Source organism: Molossus molossus, unplaced genomic scaffold (assembly GCF_014108415.1).
Source record: "Molossus molossus isolate mMolMol1 unplaced genomic scaffold, mMolMol1.p scaffold_m16_p_11, whole genome shotgun sequence".
NCBI classification, from domain to species: domain Eukaryota; kingdom Metazoa; phylum Chordata; class Mammalia; order Chiroptera; family Molossidae; genus Molossus; species Molossus molossus.
The window spans coordinates 46,691,222-46,708,759 of NW_023425346.1; the positions used below are offsets into that span (position 1 = coordinate 46,691,222).

Genomic DNA, 17,538 nt, shown 5'->3' on the forward strand with positions numbered 1-17,538 from the left:
TTCTATCCTCCTCCCTTACCCTTCCTTTATCCTTTTCTCTTCTATAACCCCTCTCTTTCCACCCCTTCCCAGGTGTGTGTGTGTGTGTGTGTGTGTAGCTGTGTCAAAAGAAAAAGAAAGATGGAGAATGGGGGGCATGTGTGCAGATGACTTTCTTATCTTTAGTTATAGTGTCTTTTAATATTGGATAGATTCTTGGAATAATTATTTTTCAGTCTGAATGGAAAAATCCCATGATGCTAACAACAGTACCAAAAACCAAAAGTCACAGACAGAAAAAAAACTCAGTGTAGATGACAGTATATATCACAGCCATGTCAGTATTATGACTCCCAATTTTCGTCATGTCCTAATGCAGTATCAGAAAGCTTTTCACTGATCTCTATGGAATATTAAACTCAGTACGTTCTTCCCCAACCTCGCCTGCGTTAGCTTGCACTCCCTCTTCCCTCCCAGCTGCCAGTAGCTTGCTCCTCCCTGTCCCTCCAGGTAAATCTTTTGAAGATTCTCTGGTCTTCTGCTTCTTGCCATAGCAAAACCACTGAGAGGAAGCTGCCAGTGGTTCTGCTACCGATGTCAGCAGCATGTCTGCTCCCTAAAGCCAGAAGTAGAGAAGGAGACAGGGTAAGTCTAAATCAACAGTCCTACTTTGCACTTCTGATAGCATTAAGTTTGAGCTGACGTAAGAAATTACTTAGTCAAACAAGTGTTGGCGAGGGTGTGAAGAAAAGGGGACTCTAACACACTGCTGGTGGGAATGCAGGCTGGTGCTGCCACATGGAAAACACTATGGTGTTACCTTAAACAATTAAAAATTGAACTGCCATTTGACCCAGTGATCCCACTTCTAGGAATATACCCTAAGAAGCCTGAAATACCAATCAGAAAGAATATATGTACCTCCATGTTCATAGCAGCACTATTTACAATAGCTAAGATCTGGAAACAACCCAAGTGTCCATCAGTAGATGAGTGGATAAAAAAGCTGTGGTACATGTATACAGTGGAGTACTATGCAGCTATAAGAAAGAAAGATCTCTTATCCTTTGAGACGACATGGAGGAACCTGGCAAGTAATCCTAAGTGAAACAAGTCAAGCAGAGAAAGAGAAATATCACATGATCTCACTTATTTGTGGAATATAATGAACATTGCAGTCTGAGGAACATGGTAGACCCAGAGACATGGAAGTAGGGTACAGACTGATAACCCTCAGAAGATGGGGAGGAGGGGGAGAGAAGAGATAAACCACAGAACTTATATGCATATACATATAACCGATGGACATGGACAACAAAGCTGGGGACTGGGGGTGGGGGGATGGGGAGGAGGGTGTCAATGGGGAAAAAAGGAGAAATATCTGTAACAAAAATAAATTAATTGTAAAAATTAATTTAAAAATAAAATAAATAAAAAATAGGGGCACTAATGCCATTCACAAAGGAAAAAAAATTACTTAGAAAGCATCAACCCAGAACAAGAATAAGCTTGTCCGCTAATTAAGATACGGAGCTCAGAGTGAGTGCATCCACGTTGCCCTCCGTGGGGATGTGTCTCATGGAGTTGCTTAGGAGGCAAGGATGTCCTCGAAAAAAGTACAACTGAGGAAGCAGGAGCCTGAGTGTTTGATGTTAGCATCTGCTTATCTTTTGACCTTGTATTTTTGTAAGGGATAATGGCTAAGTTTTATTTGTTTTTCATTGGTGGTAGAGAATAAAAAGCTTACTTTTCTTTATTCAGTTATATCTAACCATTTCGAATGTGGCATTGGTCAAAGTGTGTTGTTAGAAATTCTTAGTATACACATGCATACTACATCTGTCTTTTATACACAGTCCTTTTTTGTTGTTGTTCCTGATAATGGAGGAAAGGTTTTCTAGGTGGACATAATCTGTTTATTTGGGGACCCTTTCTTCTAGTTCTAATTATGATTTAGTTCACTTTCCCTTTTTATAAAGCAGGCTTGTTGATTCATTCGGTTGGCAACTTTTGTTTTCCTTCTTTTGAACTATAGCCAAGTCTCCATTGTCCAGGGTAATGAATAGCCTCCTATTTAATGCAACTATAGGAAATGAGAAACATGAATAGTTTGCTTTGCAAGTTTTTCAAAACGCTAAAGCCATATAGAAATGTTTCCTGGTCACACCCTTGGGAAGGATGGTGGGAGGGTGAGTTAGAAGCGCCTGAGGAACTGAGAAGAGCCAGCAGGAGTCTAAACCGGGCTGCCAATGATTCTCAGTGTGGAAAGCCCACGCAGGAATAATGGAGACATGGCTGTGGTTTCCTCCTGTGTTTTGTCGTTTCAAAATATAAACGTCTCCTTTTTTTTAGCATGAATAAATGAACGATTTTATTTTAGAAATTAAACAGCTTTGCTACACTTTTTCCTGGTGTCAAGATGAACACTACCAGCTGAATTTTCACTTTTGAACTTTTCTCTGATTTATTTATTTTTCTATGCAATTACTTTTGCTTCTGTTTATCTAATAAATGGCAGGTAGCATTTTTTACAATTACTCTGTACACAGACAAAGATTTCGTTTGTTTGTTTCTCTTTTGTTATTTACCGTAAAATGATGATATCTTTTAATCTTCAGCATAATTATAAGGTTATTTGGGAGTCTTAAAGGCATCTACAAAATAACTAGTACATAATAATTATATTTATATTTTTCTTCTGATTTGCAACTCAACTATTCTTTATTGTTTACAAAAATTGCATATTAAAAGATATACAAATAAACTGTGCACTGGAAGAATTTCAATATCTTAAAAGACAATTGAAGAATCTACTGCTAATGGAATTCTGTTAAAAATAACCAGGAAATTAATTTATTTTAGAGAAGTGGTAAACTTTATAGTGTTGGTTAGTAATGAATGTTTATCAGCAGTACAAAAAAATCATCACCTATGATCATGTTTGTCTATTCCATATCCTGTTTCTTCCCTTACAAATTGAGTTCCTAGTAGACTATAGCAGGTTTAGAGCGATATTCCAGTTGCCACAGTACTAATACTGAAGTAATGTACCAGAGTCAATTATGCCATAAATGGAAAAAGAATATTCCATTCTATTTCAGTACTAAGAAGTGGTGGTCTCATTTAACAGAGCAGGTAGTAAGGTGTGTAGCAATAATATTGTCAGAAAACAAGTTCTGCATGCTTTTCCCATTCAAGAGTTGATTCAGAGATCATTTTACCAAAGGAAGAGATTATTTCCCACTTCTGAATTTCCTAAAATTATTTTTCAATATTTACCAAGTTGCAGTATTTTGAGTATCATCTTAAAGATCTGTGTATTTCTATCTTCTTTCTCCCATTATTTAGTTAAAATTCTTTTTTTTTTAAATCATTGTACTTAAAAAAATAAAGGATTTTAATATGAAATTTTATTTCATAGATTTGGTAAGATAGTTATACATTTTAATACATAAAAGCATACCATAAAAATTTATTAATTCTACATATGTTCCACCTGAAGTCCCATTTTGTGAAACATGAATTTATTCGATAGTGAGGATCCCAGTTTCTCACAATGGATATTTCCTTTTCTTTCATATCCTCCAGTTAAATTAAGAAAACAAATCTTTTTGAGTTTAATATACAAGCCTATATCTAATAATTCTTAATTAGAAACTTTTTTACTAAGACTGAAGACACTGGCAAAGCTATTGTATTAAAAGACCCACAAAACATAGGTAATCCAAAAAGCTGAGATTCAGCATGACTGATAAAGCTGTTTGGGAGGAGTTCTTTGATAATATATGTGTATCTTGCTCTGTCTGGAACATGGATGAGTTTTCGGTATACTGAACACAAGTCCTACCCATTAGTTTCTGATAGCTTTGAAGATAATTATCAGACAGTTTAATACTGCAGATAGAATCTTGCAAACTACTTAGCCAAGATGAATTGGGAAGGTCTACTAACCTTTCTTTGTCCATGCCTTTTATGGCAGCTAATCCATTATGTTTTCCTGCTCCACCGTCAGATTAACCCAAATGCCTTTTAATAACTTTAGATTTTTTAAATATCCCTTTCAATTTAAACCAAAGACTGCTTAATAGAAAGTAAGCAGTTTTCATGAGTATTTGAACTTTTTCTTCCAGAACTTGAAGAATCCAGGCAGAAATGCCCACCCTGCTGGTATAAATTTGCTAACTTGTGTTTGATTTGGGACTGCTGTAAGCCATGGTTAAAAGTGAAGCATCTCGTCAACCTGGTCGTGATGGACCCATTTGTTGACCTGGCCATCACTATCTGCATTGTCTTAAATACACTCTTCATGGCCATGGAGCACTATCCCATGACGGAGCAGTTCAGCAGTGTGCTATCAGTCGGGAACCTGGTAAGGCTCACTGAGGGTTCTTCTTTCCATCGGAAGACTTTATGATTGTCATAATGGATTTTACTCTCACATTTAATAAATATCACTCTCAAATTAAATATGAATTAATTTTCCATGTATACCCAGACAGTTTGACATCCCTTTTTAAATAACAAAAATATATCACCACAATTAAGGAATGCAAAAAATTCAAAGACTTTACAATTTGATTTAGAATTAAATTTAAATTGCTCATTCATTAGGAAGATGATTATGAATTATGGAGGAGATTGGGCTTGGGCTATGATTAAAAAAAAATTCTAATGCATTTTTCAAGTATTTAGAATAGATTTTTTAGGACATGTATATATTTGCCAAATTATAAAATATGCAAAGTCAGATCATTTTTAAATATCATTTATAAATACATGAAAATAGATTCTTTAAGGAGGAAACATATAGTGGTTATTATTTCTGTTTGAATTTCTCTTATAAAATTAGAAATTTATAAATGATGTTCTTGCATATATTTTTACTTAAAATTTTACATTAACATTCACTGGATACATGGTTGAGAGATAGAAATGAAAGTCCAGTGGTCTTTACAGACAAACAAAATTAATAAATCCACACAACAAAAATATACGAGGTTTATTAAGTTCTCATGCATTTTCCAACTTAATATATGAACATATAAACATGTTAAATAACATATTCAAAAGTATAAGATGCAATATTTTAGGCTCTGAAGTAACCACTATGTTTTTTTTAATATATGTTGACCATTTCTTTTATACTAGGCACTGTACTAAATGTTTTACATGAAACGACTCTTTCTAGGTTCCCACAAAGTTAATCCTAAAATAGATACTGTGGTTGTCTGCATTTTACCATTTGGGAAACTGTACCTATGAGAAACTGTCATGGCAGTGGAAGGTCTGAATACTATATCACAGACTATGAAAGTTATTTCAAAGACTATGGTAAGCTATAGTTAAAAATCACAGAACTTTAGAAGAAGAAAGGACAATAACCTTACCTAGTCCCAATTATGGACTACATAGGACTCCCTTCAACATTATCTCTAAAATATGAGCAAGAGATGAAAGAATGCTTTGTGTAGATGGGTATTCTGAAACAACTCAAAAGGGCTTAAACAAAAATAAAGAGAATCCATTACCTCAAGTAAGTAAAGTCCATTTGGGCATAGCTGCAAGTTTTAACCTGGCTAGATTTAAGTTCTCAGTCAATGTCAATTGTCAGCTTCTTGCCCTAATTCTTCCCAATATGTTTTGTTCATCTCTGATTGGGTATTTTACAGATGGCAATGTTCTACACAACTTTTATACTACCAACATAGATCCTTGAGTGGAATAATTGTAGTTCCTAACTAGTAGCTTAAACAGAAGCCCAATAATTGAATATCATTGGCCTGGTTGGAGTTACATGACCATTTTAAGCCAGTCAGTTACTATGATTCTAGGGTTAACATGTCTGTTTGGTAAAACAAGAACTCTGTCTTATCACTGAAGACAGAGTTAATTAGTAGAATTATGAAGGAAAAATCAGGTGTGTTATTACCAAAAGAGAGAGTAGTTGCTAGAAAGACATTAAGTAACAAAAGGACAATTCAAAGTGGGACTTATGTGTTAAAGAAGGTAAATCTGTATTTGAGGTGAATCATGGAAGAGTAAAATCTATACAGATAGGATACACACGCTTCCCAAGTGCATATAGAATATTACCCAGGATAAGCTATCTATTAAATCATAAGACAAGCCTCACTAAATTTAAAAATGATCAAAATCATATAAAGTACTTTTTCTGACAAAAATAGAATGAAATTAGAAATCAGTAACAGAAATAAATTTGGAAAATTTACAAATATGTGGAAATTTTTAAAAAACATGCCAGAGAACCAGAAGATTTAACTAGGACAAAGAGCAAACCAAAGTAGCCATTCCCTAATTAAATATGAAACCAAGGTACTATAAGTTCCAGGTGACCAACCTAAAATTTAACTGCCTGCTAGAAAAAAATATCAATACTCTTCAGTAGAAAATAATTGAATCAAAATTATTTACAATACATCATCCACAGCACATGAACGATTATGTATTATGTGAAGAAATAGGAAACTGTGACTCATAGTTTTGAGAAAGAGCACTCAATAAAAATAGATCCAGAAATGAGTGAATTGATAGAATTCACAAAAAAGAATTTCAGTGGAGCTATTATTAAAAAAAGATTTTAGAGGAGCTATATACGTTTAACAATTTGAAGAACAGAATGGTCACAAAGAATAAACAGATGAAGAATACAAACATATAAAAATGAGAAATATATAAAAAAACAATCATCTAGATATGTTAGAACTAAAAAGTAAAAATTCCAAAAAAAATTTCACTGGATGTCTTGTTGTGGGAACTCCCGGGATAGAAATAAAGAATGTACCTACAGAATTAGGACTCAAGCAAAGATTTATTAAATAGTTTATGCTTGAAAGGGAAACAGTGTCCAAGGGGTTACTGCTTCTGGAACAAAAGCCAGGGAGCAGTTTGAAAAGAGCTGAGGCAGGAAAGGTGGCACCTAAGCCTTATATAGAGGTGGGGACTCTGGTTACTGTTTAGTGGAACTACATACTTCATGGGTACCAAGTCTCATTAGTATGTTAAATCTCCACCCAGGAGTATTTTGTTTTTGTTTTGTTCTTTTTACTGTTTTCATGAGGGTAAGGTCACCAACTGGTCCTTCTGGGGCTCAACTGCACATACCTTAGGGTTGAAAAAAATCCCTTTGCCTGATAAAGCAGTACCTGGTGCTTCTTTGGTGCTAATTAGGTAGGGTTTGAGGGGCAACCAACAGAAATTCCAATCTTTCCTTGAGGAGACTCAGCCTGTCTCAGATATGTTTCTAAGGAAATTGCAGATGTCAGAAGAAAAGTTCAACTTAAAGCAAATTGATAGAAATTATCTAATTTGAACAGCAGGAAAAAAAAAAACTGAAAGAAAAATGAAATTGAGTCTCACTACTCTGTAGAATAATATTTGTATAAGGGAGACCCAGAAGGAGAAATGAGAGAGAGAATGTAATAAAACAAATATCTGAAGAAAAAAAAAATGACCGAATTTTTTTCAAAATTATTGGAAAAGATTAACTTAGACACCTTTACAAATTATAAAATTTCAGTGATCATCAGCAAAGATAAATATAAAGCAAACTACATTGAGCACAGCTTGGTCAAGTTGTGAAAGAAAACTTTGGTATAGCCAGAAGAAAAAATACTTTAAACTGTCATGAACCACATAATGACATTTCAGCCAAAAACAGTCCTCACCTATTATGGAAGTCCCATAAGATTATAATGGAGCTGAAAATTCCTATCCTAATGATGCCATAGCCATAGCAATATCATAGCATATTGCATTACAATACACAAATACTTGCCGTTGTGTTATAGTTGCCTACAGTATTCAGTACAATAATATGTAGTATAGGTTTGTAGCTTAGAGCTGTAGGGGAACTGAATTTGTTACACAAAAATATGTCTCTTTTGCATAAGGATGATTTTAGACTGGTTACTTTTAAGAAACAGTAGACTCAGGAGAAGTTCTGTAAACCAATCCTTTGTAATATGCATTTACATTTATAAGGGAAATTTCCATTTGAAAGGGTGCCTACCTGCTGTTCCAGGAAGAGGGGATTACCTCATCTCTACAAATTCTTATCAACGCGGAAGACAAGGATGTAAATTTGCATGAAAACTTTACCCTTGTTTACTATATTTTTTTCTGGTAACCTTTCATAAATGACTCCCCTAACTCCTAACATCTTTTTTTTTTTTTTTTGGTCTCTAGCTGGAGATGGTATTTAAGGTGGTGGCTTCAGCCATTTTAACAAGTTACTCAGTTTTCCTGGGTGTCCTATGTATACATGTTATAAAACTTTTGCTTGTTTGTTTTTTTTCTCCTGTAAATCTCTTTTATTATACATATGTCTCAGCCAAGAACTCAGAAGGGTAGAGGAAAAATTATTTTTCCTCCCCTACAGAGCAATAGGCTATACTATATAGCCTGGTGTGTAGTAGGCTATATCACTAGGTTTATATAAGTGCACTCTCTGAGGTTCACAGAACAATAAAATTGCCCTAGGATACATTTCTCAGAATGTATCCCTGTCCTTAAGCAACACATGACTATAATATACAAGAAACTAACATCTCATTAGAAACAATTTAGGCCCTAAGAAAGTGGCCTGATGAAAGAAAGAAAAAGTTAACCCAATTTTCTATTATGAAACTGTCCATTAAAAGCCAGTGTGAAACAAAGAATTTTAATATAAACAAAAACTGAGAGTTGTTACATCAGAATTATGCTATAAGAAATGATAAAAGACTTACTGAACAGGGAGGGCAGCAGTTCCATTTCTAGTCTTCCCAAGCAGCATACATACACTCAAGCAGTCATGTCGAAGGGACCTGCCATTGGCATTGATCTTGGCACCACCTACTCTTGTGTGTTTCCAATACAGAAAAGTGGAAATAATTGCCAGTGATCAGGGAAACTGAACTACCTCAAGTTATGTTGCCTTTACTAATATAGAATGGTCAATCAGTGATGCTGCAGAGAATCAAGTTGCAATGAATCTTACCTGCACCGTTTTTTTTTATGGCAAACGCTTGATTGAGTATAGATTTGATGATGCTGTTTTCCAATCTGATATGAAACATTGGCCCTTCATGGTGGTCAGTGATGCCAACAAGTTCAAGGTCCAAGTATAATACAAGGGAGAGACCGAAAGTTTCTATCTAGAAGGGGTGTCATCTATGGAAATCACAGAAGATGAAGGAAATCACAGAAGCCTGCCTTGGGAAGACGGCTACCAATGCTGTTGTCACAGGACCTGCCTACCTCAATGATTCTCAGCATCAGGCTACCGGTTCCACAGAAAGAAAATGGAGAATGGAAAATGCTGTTTATGTGGCTGGGAATTTTTTATTTTTAAGCATTCTTACCATCAGAAGGCCTAGTGGTGGCCATGTTCATTGCATAGGTTTGCTAAGTACTTTCTTCACATCAGCCTTGCCGGTGGGCCTTGGAAGGAAACCAACCATAAAGTAATCATTTGGTGAGGTTTGGGAAGGCTAAAGAGATTTATCTTAACTCATGTACTCTTCATCACCTGATAGACCTTAAATATAGTAAACAATTAAATATTAGTTTGAATACAAACCGTTTGAGGGTATAGTTTGCTAGACTTAAACCAGTTTTAAAAATACAGAATTGTAATTTGTTGGTAGTAAATTAAGTTGCTCAATAATTACTTATGTTTTTAAGATTATTCACTCAGGTAATAATAATTTCTCATTTAGGTCTTCACTGGGATTTTCACAGCAGAAATGTTTCTCAAGATCATTGCCATGGATCCCTATTATTACTTTCAAGAAGGCTGGAATATTTTTGATGGTTTTATCGTAAGCCTTAGTTTAATGGAACTTGGTTTGGCAAATGTGGAAGGATTATCCGTTCTTCGATCATTTCGGCTGGTAAATTAACTGGGAGTAACCATAAATTTTTTTATGATTAATTTAATTTGCTTTCACCCTTTTAAGTAACCATTATGAGATTTTACATGGTTATATTTGAATACATTCTAAAACAAACCAGATTGCCCCACAACTGGATGGTAATTTCTTCTACATTATAGCTTAAATGAATAGTTAACCTATATTCAAATGAACAACGACAATTCTCTTTTTAGTAATTGAATAACAAGGCAAATGGGGAGGGAGAAAAAGGAGTCATTAATAAACCCAAATCACAATTGAACAATACAATATTTCTCTCTCAGTTCTGTGGGGTTTGTTGAACTATGATTGAGGCTTGGTTGGAATTCAGGATGAGCTCACTTTTCTATCAGAAGCTCAAGAATTAGAGTTGCCCACTTTGCCCACATAGAAGTTAAGACTCAGCAGTGGGTAGTAACCAAGGGAAGAGGACAGAGATGCCCGGACATGCTTCAGCCGGTCCAGGAAGTCACCAAAGTCATTCTTTGAGAAAAATTGCTTGTATTGTATTTTGTTAATTTTTAAAAAAGTTTCTTTCATGTGATTGTTATATACTTTAAGCACATGCATCTTTTGAAATTAAGAGACAAAATACCACTTGGCACATTTCCATTTAAAATTTTGTATGCTTTATTGTGCTGTTATTTTGAGTTGGCTCTAACTTTTTATAAGTTATTGTCAACTAGAAGATTGTAGATAGTTACTAAAACAGGTTTCTAGGGAACTTAGCTTTTTTTCTTTAATCCTTTCCTGAGGACATGCTTATTGATTTTAGAGAAAGAGACAGAGAGACAGAGACATCCATGTGGGAGGGAACAGTTATTAATTGCTTTCTTTAGGTAACCTGCCTGGGGATTGAACCCGCAACCTAGGTATGTGTCCTGACTAGGAATCTAACCTGAAACCTTTCAGTATACAGGATGACACTCCAATCAACTAAACCACGATTAGTCTCAAGACATTGTTGTGAAGTCTGTCAAAATTTCCCTTACTACTTTCCGAGTTCACGGTTGAGTTGAGATCTTTAGAGTTGTGGTCTTTTTTCACAGAGAGCTATAAATCTAATTTAAAGTCAGAAGAATGCAAAAAATAGAACAAAAATTAGAAATGATTATATAAAAGTAAATACGGGCCCTGGCTGATTTGGCTCAGTGGTTGGAACGTTGGCCTTTGGACCAGAGTCCTGGGTTCGGTTCCTGCTAGGGGCACGTACCAAAAAAAAGGAAATACGGGCAACTACTTTTTAAAAATATTTAGTAAATCATGCCCTGGCCAGTTTGGCTCAGCGGTTAGAGCGTCAGCCTGCGGTCCGGAGAGACCCGGGTTCGGTTCCCGCTAAGGGCACGTACTTCGGTTGCAGTTTGTCCCCGGCCCTGGTTGGTCGTGCGGGTGGCAGCCACTCGATGTGTCCCTTCACGTCGATGTTTCTCTCTCTCTCTCTCCCTCCCACTCTATCTGTACAAAACATGGAAAAATATCCTTGGGTGAGGATAAAAAAAAAAATATTTAGTAAATCTTCATGATAATGTGATACAGTTTAACGAAATAGGAAGCATAATATCATTAGCATCTTGCTTAGAATGTCAAGCTTTTTTGGATTAATTATTCTCTGGGAATAAATTAAACATTGTGGTGCTTATATTTGATTCTTTGAATCACTTAGATGCCATTAAATAATGCACTACTCTTGGCTTGACATTTATTGAAGCATCAGAAATAAAACGCTGGTACTGTTTAACCATAAATGGTATTTTGGAGGCCTCTATGAGCTAATGCAACCAATGAGTCAGGCACAGTGGTGGAGAGCCATTTACACACTCTGATTAATTAAGTCACTGAAGACATAAAGGTTGATAAAATACAGCTTTTACTTAAGTCCAAGTATTTCTTCTTTGAATCTAATAAATCTTTAAAATATAGCCTAATATTACAGCAAGCTAAAGACATAATAAGATTAAAGCAGTCTAGCCATTTTTAAACATTTTTTTTTATCCTCACTCAAGGACATTTTTCCACTTTTTGTTCATATAGAGTGGGAGGGAGAGAGAGAGAAACATCGATGCAAAAGGGACACATCAAGTAGCTGCCACCCATACAACCCAACCTGGGCCGGGGACAAACCGCAACCGAGGTACCTGCCCTTAGCGGGAACCAAACCCGGGCCGATGCTCTAACCACTGAGCCAAACAGACCAGGGTGTCTAGCCATGTTTAATTAGTTGTTTTTTCTCTTATACTTTATATAATTTGTTTTAATTTTATCTGCACTTTTGCATTTTAGTATGATATTTCAAGTACACTGAAAAAATATATCTACTTCAGCCTGTTAAATAATGAGAGCTTCTACTTCTCTGAAACAGTCTTAGTTAATCCATTACCATTAATCTTAAATACCTCAGTTCCTTAAAGAAATGCAAACAGAGTGTTATAAATGCTTATGTGAGATTCTGGGAAATTTTATGTATCTTATTTTTTTATTTTATTTTTTTAGCAGGAGGGAAAGAGGGAGGAAGAGAGAGAGAGACACATCCATGTGAGAAAGACACATTGAGTGGTTGCCACCCACACGACCCCAACCAGGGCCAGGGACAAATTGCAACCAAGGTACATGCCCTTAGCAGGAACCGAAACCGGGACTCTCTGGTCCATGGGCTGATGTTCTAACCGCTGAGCAAAACTGGCATATATTATTCTTAAAATGTCAATAAAAACTGTATCATAGCCCTGGCCAGTTTGGCTCATCAGTTAGAGTGTTTGCCCGCAGACCAGAGAGTCCTGGGTTCAGTTCCCACTAAGGGCATGTACCTCAGTTGAGGTTTGTCCCCAGCCCTGGTTGGGGTAGTGGGGTGGCAACCAGTCGATATGTCTCTTTCACATTGATGTTTCTCTTTCTTTTCCCCTCTCTCCCTCCCACTCTAGCTGAAGATAAATGAAAAAAAAAAAAAAGTATTTTAAAAAAGAAAAACTGTATCATATAACTATTTTATTTATATTATAGACTATTTCCAAATGAATAATACCATATGATATCAAATACACTGGTACATCTGGTATATAACAGTTTGACACACAAATAATTCATCACACTTCAACTGAGACATTGTAGATTTTCTGCATAAATAGATCTATAAATTCTTTAGAAGACAGGACCATAACAGCCTTCTTGATTTTGTTTCTAGCTCCGAGTTTTCAAGTTGGCAAAATCTTGGCCAACTCTGAATATGCTAATTAAAATCATTGGCAATTCTGTGGGAGCTCTGGGTAACCTCACCTTGGTGTTGGCCATCATCGTCTTCATTTTTGCCGTGGTCGGCATGCAGCTCTTTGGTAAAAGCTACAAAGAATGTGTCTGCAAGATTTCCAACGATTGTGAACTCCCACGTTGGCACATGAATGACTTCTTCCACTCCTTCCTGATTGTGTTCCGCGTGCTGTGTGGAGAGTGGATAGAGACCATGTGGGACTGCATGGAGGTCGCTGGCCAAACCATGTGCCTTACTGTCTTCATGATGGTCATGGTCATTGGAAACCTAGTGGTATGTACAAACATTTTTCTCATTTTCAGTAAAATGTAATGTAACCATATAAAACTATGTCTAATTGAAGAATGTTGTATATGTTTTTTGTTTTTTTGTTTTTTTATCAAGGCCATTTTCAATTCTTAGTTATTCATTATTTAAGGAACCGGGTATAATTTATACTATTGAAATCCACATAAGTCTTTTTAGAAATTTTTAAATTATTTTTTTCTTATTGTGATATAATTGACATATATAACATAAACCCTTTTTATTTCACATTATGTGGGTAATTTGCTGATGTCATAACAAGGTTTGAGGGAGGCACATCTCACATAAGAGCATAACACCTAATCATGACTCTTACAAACTACAAAAGGATCCATAACATAAACTCTTAAGATAACCCTTTGAACCCACGTTGTTCTTTATCACTAATACCTCTTACTATTCCATGGAGATGGCCATTTATGGCATTTTTATCTTTCAGTTTTTGCACTAATGAATGGAAAGTTTACTAAGAACAGCCACTCATTTTATTTATAAGTACTAACAAACAGGATCACTTGAACATGTTTCAAATTTGCATTTCCTGCACATTGGAGTAAAAAAAAAAAATTAGTGATCCTCTCAGTCAATTAAGAGGACACAGAGCCTTGGGAGCCCAGAAACTATAGTATGAACAGGTGACATTGACTAAAGAATGACTTATTGTCATTTCCACGTAAAATGAACCATGCCCAGCACTCCATACTGAGTCCTAGAGGCCTGAGGAAGATGATCTGAAAATAAATATGGCAGACTGACGATATATTTACTTAAACAGAAGTAAAAATAAGAAGTATCTAATACATGTCAAGATATGAAAACAAAGTGTCATATATCAAGTTCACAAAATGGAAAAATTGCTTTACAAGGGCACAGATCATCAGGCAAGGTCTTGTCAAGGAGTTTGGACGTGAGATATCTTTAATTGAGTTAAGTTTTAACTTGGTAGGAAGAAGGGTCGACCATCTGAAATCAGGAAACAGTGGACTCTGGTTGGGGAACAAAGGACAATAGACCCCGTGGGAGGGATTAGCTCTTATATTTTATATTTAAGCAGTTATACTAAGCTGTTTCATAGATCCCATTCCAGTATAACAGGATAAGGATTGTCATTAGCAATATTTTTTTCTCTTTTCTTTTTTTCTTTATTTTTTAATTGTTGAAAATATTACAGATATCTCCCTTTTTTCCCTATTGACCCCCTCCTTTTCACTCCCCCACCCCACCTTCCCCAGCCTAGTGTCCATGTCGATTGGTTCTGCATATATACCTATTAGTTCTTTGGTTTATCTCTGCCCACCCCCCCTCCACCCCCCATCCCTCCAAGATTTGTCAGTCTGTTCCTTACATCCATGATTATTAGCAGTATTTTAAAGTATGTAATTTATAAACTTAATTTTATTTCACATGAGAGTAACACCAAATACCCCAAAGGGTTGGAAAGAAAGACAAAAGATTATCATTTTATTTCTATACATTATCAGCCTCTTTGGTATAGGTTAGATAATGCTGACCTATTCTTGAGGTAACAAGAAACATGAACAGTGTACAATCCAGGAACAGAAACATTGGCTCAAAACAACAAACATTTATTATTTCATTTATTGATTTTGAAATGAATTTTCAAATTTCTGTGGTCAGAAATTTGGGAGCAGTGTAACTGGATGGTTTTGGCTCAGAATCTATCATAAGATTAGATTCTGTCAAGATGTTAAGTTTAAGACAAATTTTGGAAAACACAGTCAAGAACAACTGAAACCTGAAACGGCAGAATGTTTCAATCACCTAATTAACTTCCTGTTGTGTTTCAGGTCCTGAACCTCTTCCTGGCCTTGCTTTTGAGCTCCTTCAGTTCTGACAACCTGGCTGCCACTGATGACGATAATGAAATGAACAATCTCCAGATTGCTGTGGGAAGGATGCAGAAAGGAATTGATTATGTTAAAAGAAAAATACGCGAATTTATTCAGAAAGCCATTGTTAGAAAGCAGAAAGCTTTAGATGAAATCAAACCTCTTGAAGATCTAAATAACAAAAAAGACAGCTGCATTTCCAACCATACCACCATAGAAATAGGTAAAGACCTCAATTATCTCAAAGATGGGAATGGAACCACCAGTGGCATAGGCAGCAGTGTAGAAAAATATGTCGTGGATGAAAGTGATTACATGTCGTTCATAAACAACCCCAGCCTCACAGTGACGGTGCCAATTGCTGTTGGAGAGTCTGACTTTGAGAATTTAAATACTGAAGAGTTCAGCAGCGAGTCAGATATGGAGGAAAGCAAAGAGGTAGGAATTTTTGAATAAGAAGATATTGTGGAATTATGCTTTAAAATATCAGACTATTTTAAAATTATATGTTTTCTTTCAATAAGAAAATAAATACTTATTGATACATTTTCTATGGCAAATTGGTGATAAATTGATAAATTAAAATATAGCTAGACAAATAATGCACTAATTTTTCAACTATTTATTATTTTGAATTACTGATAATATTAAAATGCAGTTTAATGTGAATTTTTCTAAGTGTTGAAATATAAATTTAGATTTGTGAAAATGCCTCAGGTTATATCCACTTTCTTCCTTACGATTCCCTCACAATGGTGTGTGTTTTTTGGTATGTACTAGAAAAATACTTGGTGAGAAGGTAGTTCCAATTCTGATTTTGCTACATTGTTGTTTCTTATGAAGTACTTCATAAAATGTGATCTTATTTGGTTTGCACAAGCCTATTTATTCATGAAAAATCTGATTGGAATCTTGGCTTGACATTTACATATAATTTCATAGATTTTATTAAGTAAATAATTTTTTCAAGGAAGTGAAGGTAGTGATGAGGAGTCACACTGAAAATATTTTTAACCCTACTGAACCCAGTGCATGCGTAAATATTGCAGGATGTAAAACTGTGAATTTACCAACTGCTGTAGAGTCTCAGTAGTTTAAAGTATTCTTTGATTTATCACAAGAGTATGAGTATCAGTATGTTTTTGGTTTTTTATAGATTAATAAGCATAGCATTGGGGGTAAAGAGAAGACGGAATTGAAATCCTTACTATTTAATTGTGTAACTGTACAAAAATATGGATGGTTTACCAAGTAACTAAAGCTTACATAAACAAATAAGAATAGCAACCAAAACCAAAGATTTATCCTAATTTTTCATTTGAATCAATTGGCAGGGAAGATCAAGACCTCTATTACTGGTCTCATTCTGAGAAAGATAGATTATTGGAGGAATTTGGAACATTAAAGTATAAAATTTAAGTAGTATAACAAAGTCTCAGTAATTAGGAATCAGTAAACAAAATTATGAGCAAAATTTCTAAGAAGGGAACCTTAGACATTTCAGTCAGTATTCCATAAAATTACTGAAGAATATGCTATTTTCCATTCTTTCCTGTTTATAAGATAAGTAGTATTGTTAATTCAGTGATTAGGTAGAAGTGTATGTTAAGCATAAATTCAGGGAAAGTTTAACTGTAGGCACTAAAATTAACATGTAAGTAACAAGCCTATGGCTACTAGTTTCAAAAAATAACTGATGAAATTAAGTGGAATATTTCAAAACTATATAGCCTGGGACAAAGAATCACTGTAGTTAATTGAATGTTTACTAATAAGACCATTATTTTCAAATTAAATATCTCAAGATATGGTTAATAAAATTTTGGATAAGCATAGTTGGATAGACTATGCTGAAAGGGTAAAGCCTAATTTCTGATATTTTACATTACTAGAAACTGAAGTCAGTATTTAGAAAATAAAATTGGGTAATTAAATTTTAATATCTGTCCCTCTCTTGCTGTTTTGACATTATTCATAACAGTTAATATTTCCCTTATAGTAAGAGAAGTCAATTTTTATTTATTTATTTTATTTTATTTTTTATCTTTATTGTTAAAGTATTACAGTTGTCTCCCCTTTTTTCTCCCATTTATGCATGTCTAATTTTAGAACATATAATTTAATCATATAAACTAAGAATGAATTATAAAGAATCAAATGTTGAAGCCATCGGTCAATTTAAACTTTTGGCTAAATTTGAGTATTTTTTGAGGTGTGGATAACTTGA

The 17,538-nt window shown here is 34.9% G+C and overlaps 1 protein-coding gene and 1 non-coding gene across 14 annotated transcripts in view; one reads left to right on the top strand and one right to left on the bottom strand.

The window, feature by feature from the left end:
- The window catches only part of LOC118625450 (sodium channel protein type 2 subunit alpha), a 77,027-nt gene that overhangs the window by 28,623 nt on the left and 30,866 nt on the right, over positions 1-17,538 (top strand). For all 13 annotated transcript variants that reach the window (XM_036254476.1, XM_036254467.1, XM_036254474.1 and 10 more), the window contains exons 13-16: positions 4,110-4,348; positions 9,699-9,872; positions 13,072-13,428; positions 15,270-15,749. In XM_036254476.1, the coding sequence (XP_036110369.1) occupies positions 4,110-4,348; positions 9,699-9,872; positions 13,072-13,428; positions 15,270-15,749 (1,250 nt within the window). The remainder of the gene's footprint in view (positions 1-4,109; positions 4,349-9,698; positions 9,873-13,071; positions 13,429-15,269; positions 15,750-17,538) is intronic.
- LOC118625945 lies at positions 13,690-13,792 on the bottom strand. The gene has a single exon (XR_004958793.1). It is a non-coding gene; the product is annotated as a small nucleolar RNA U13 (small nucleolar RNA).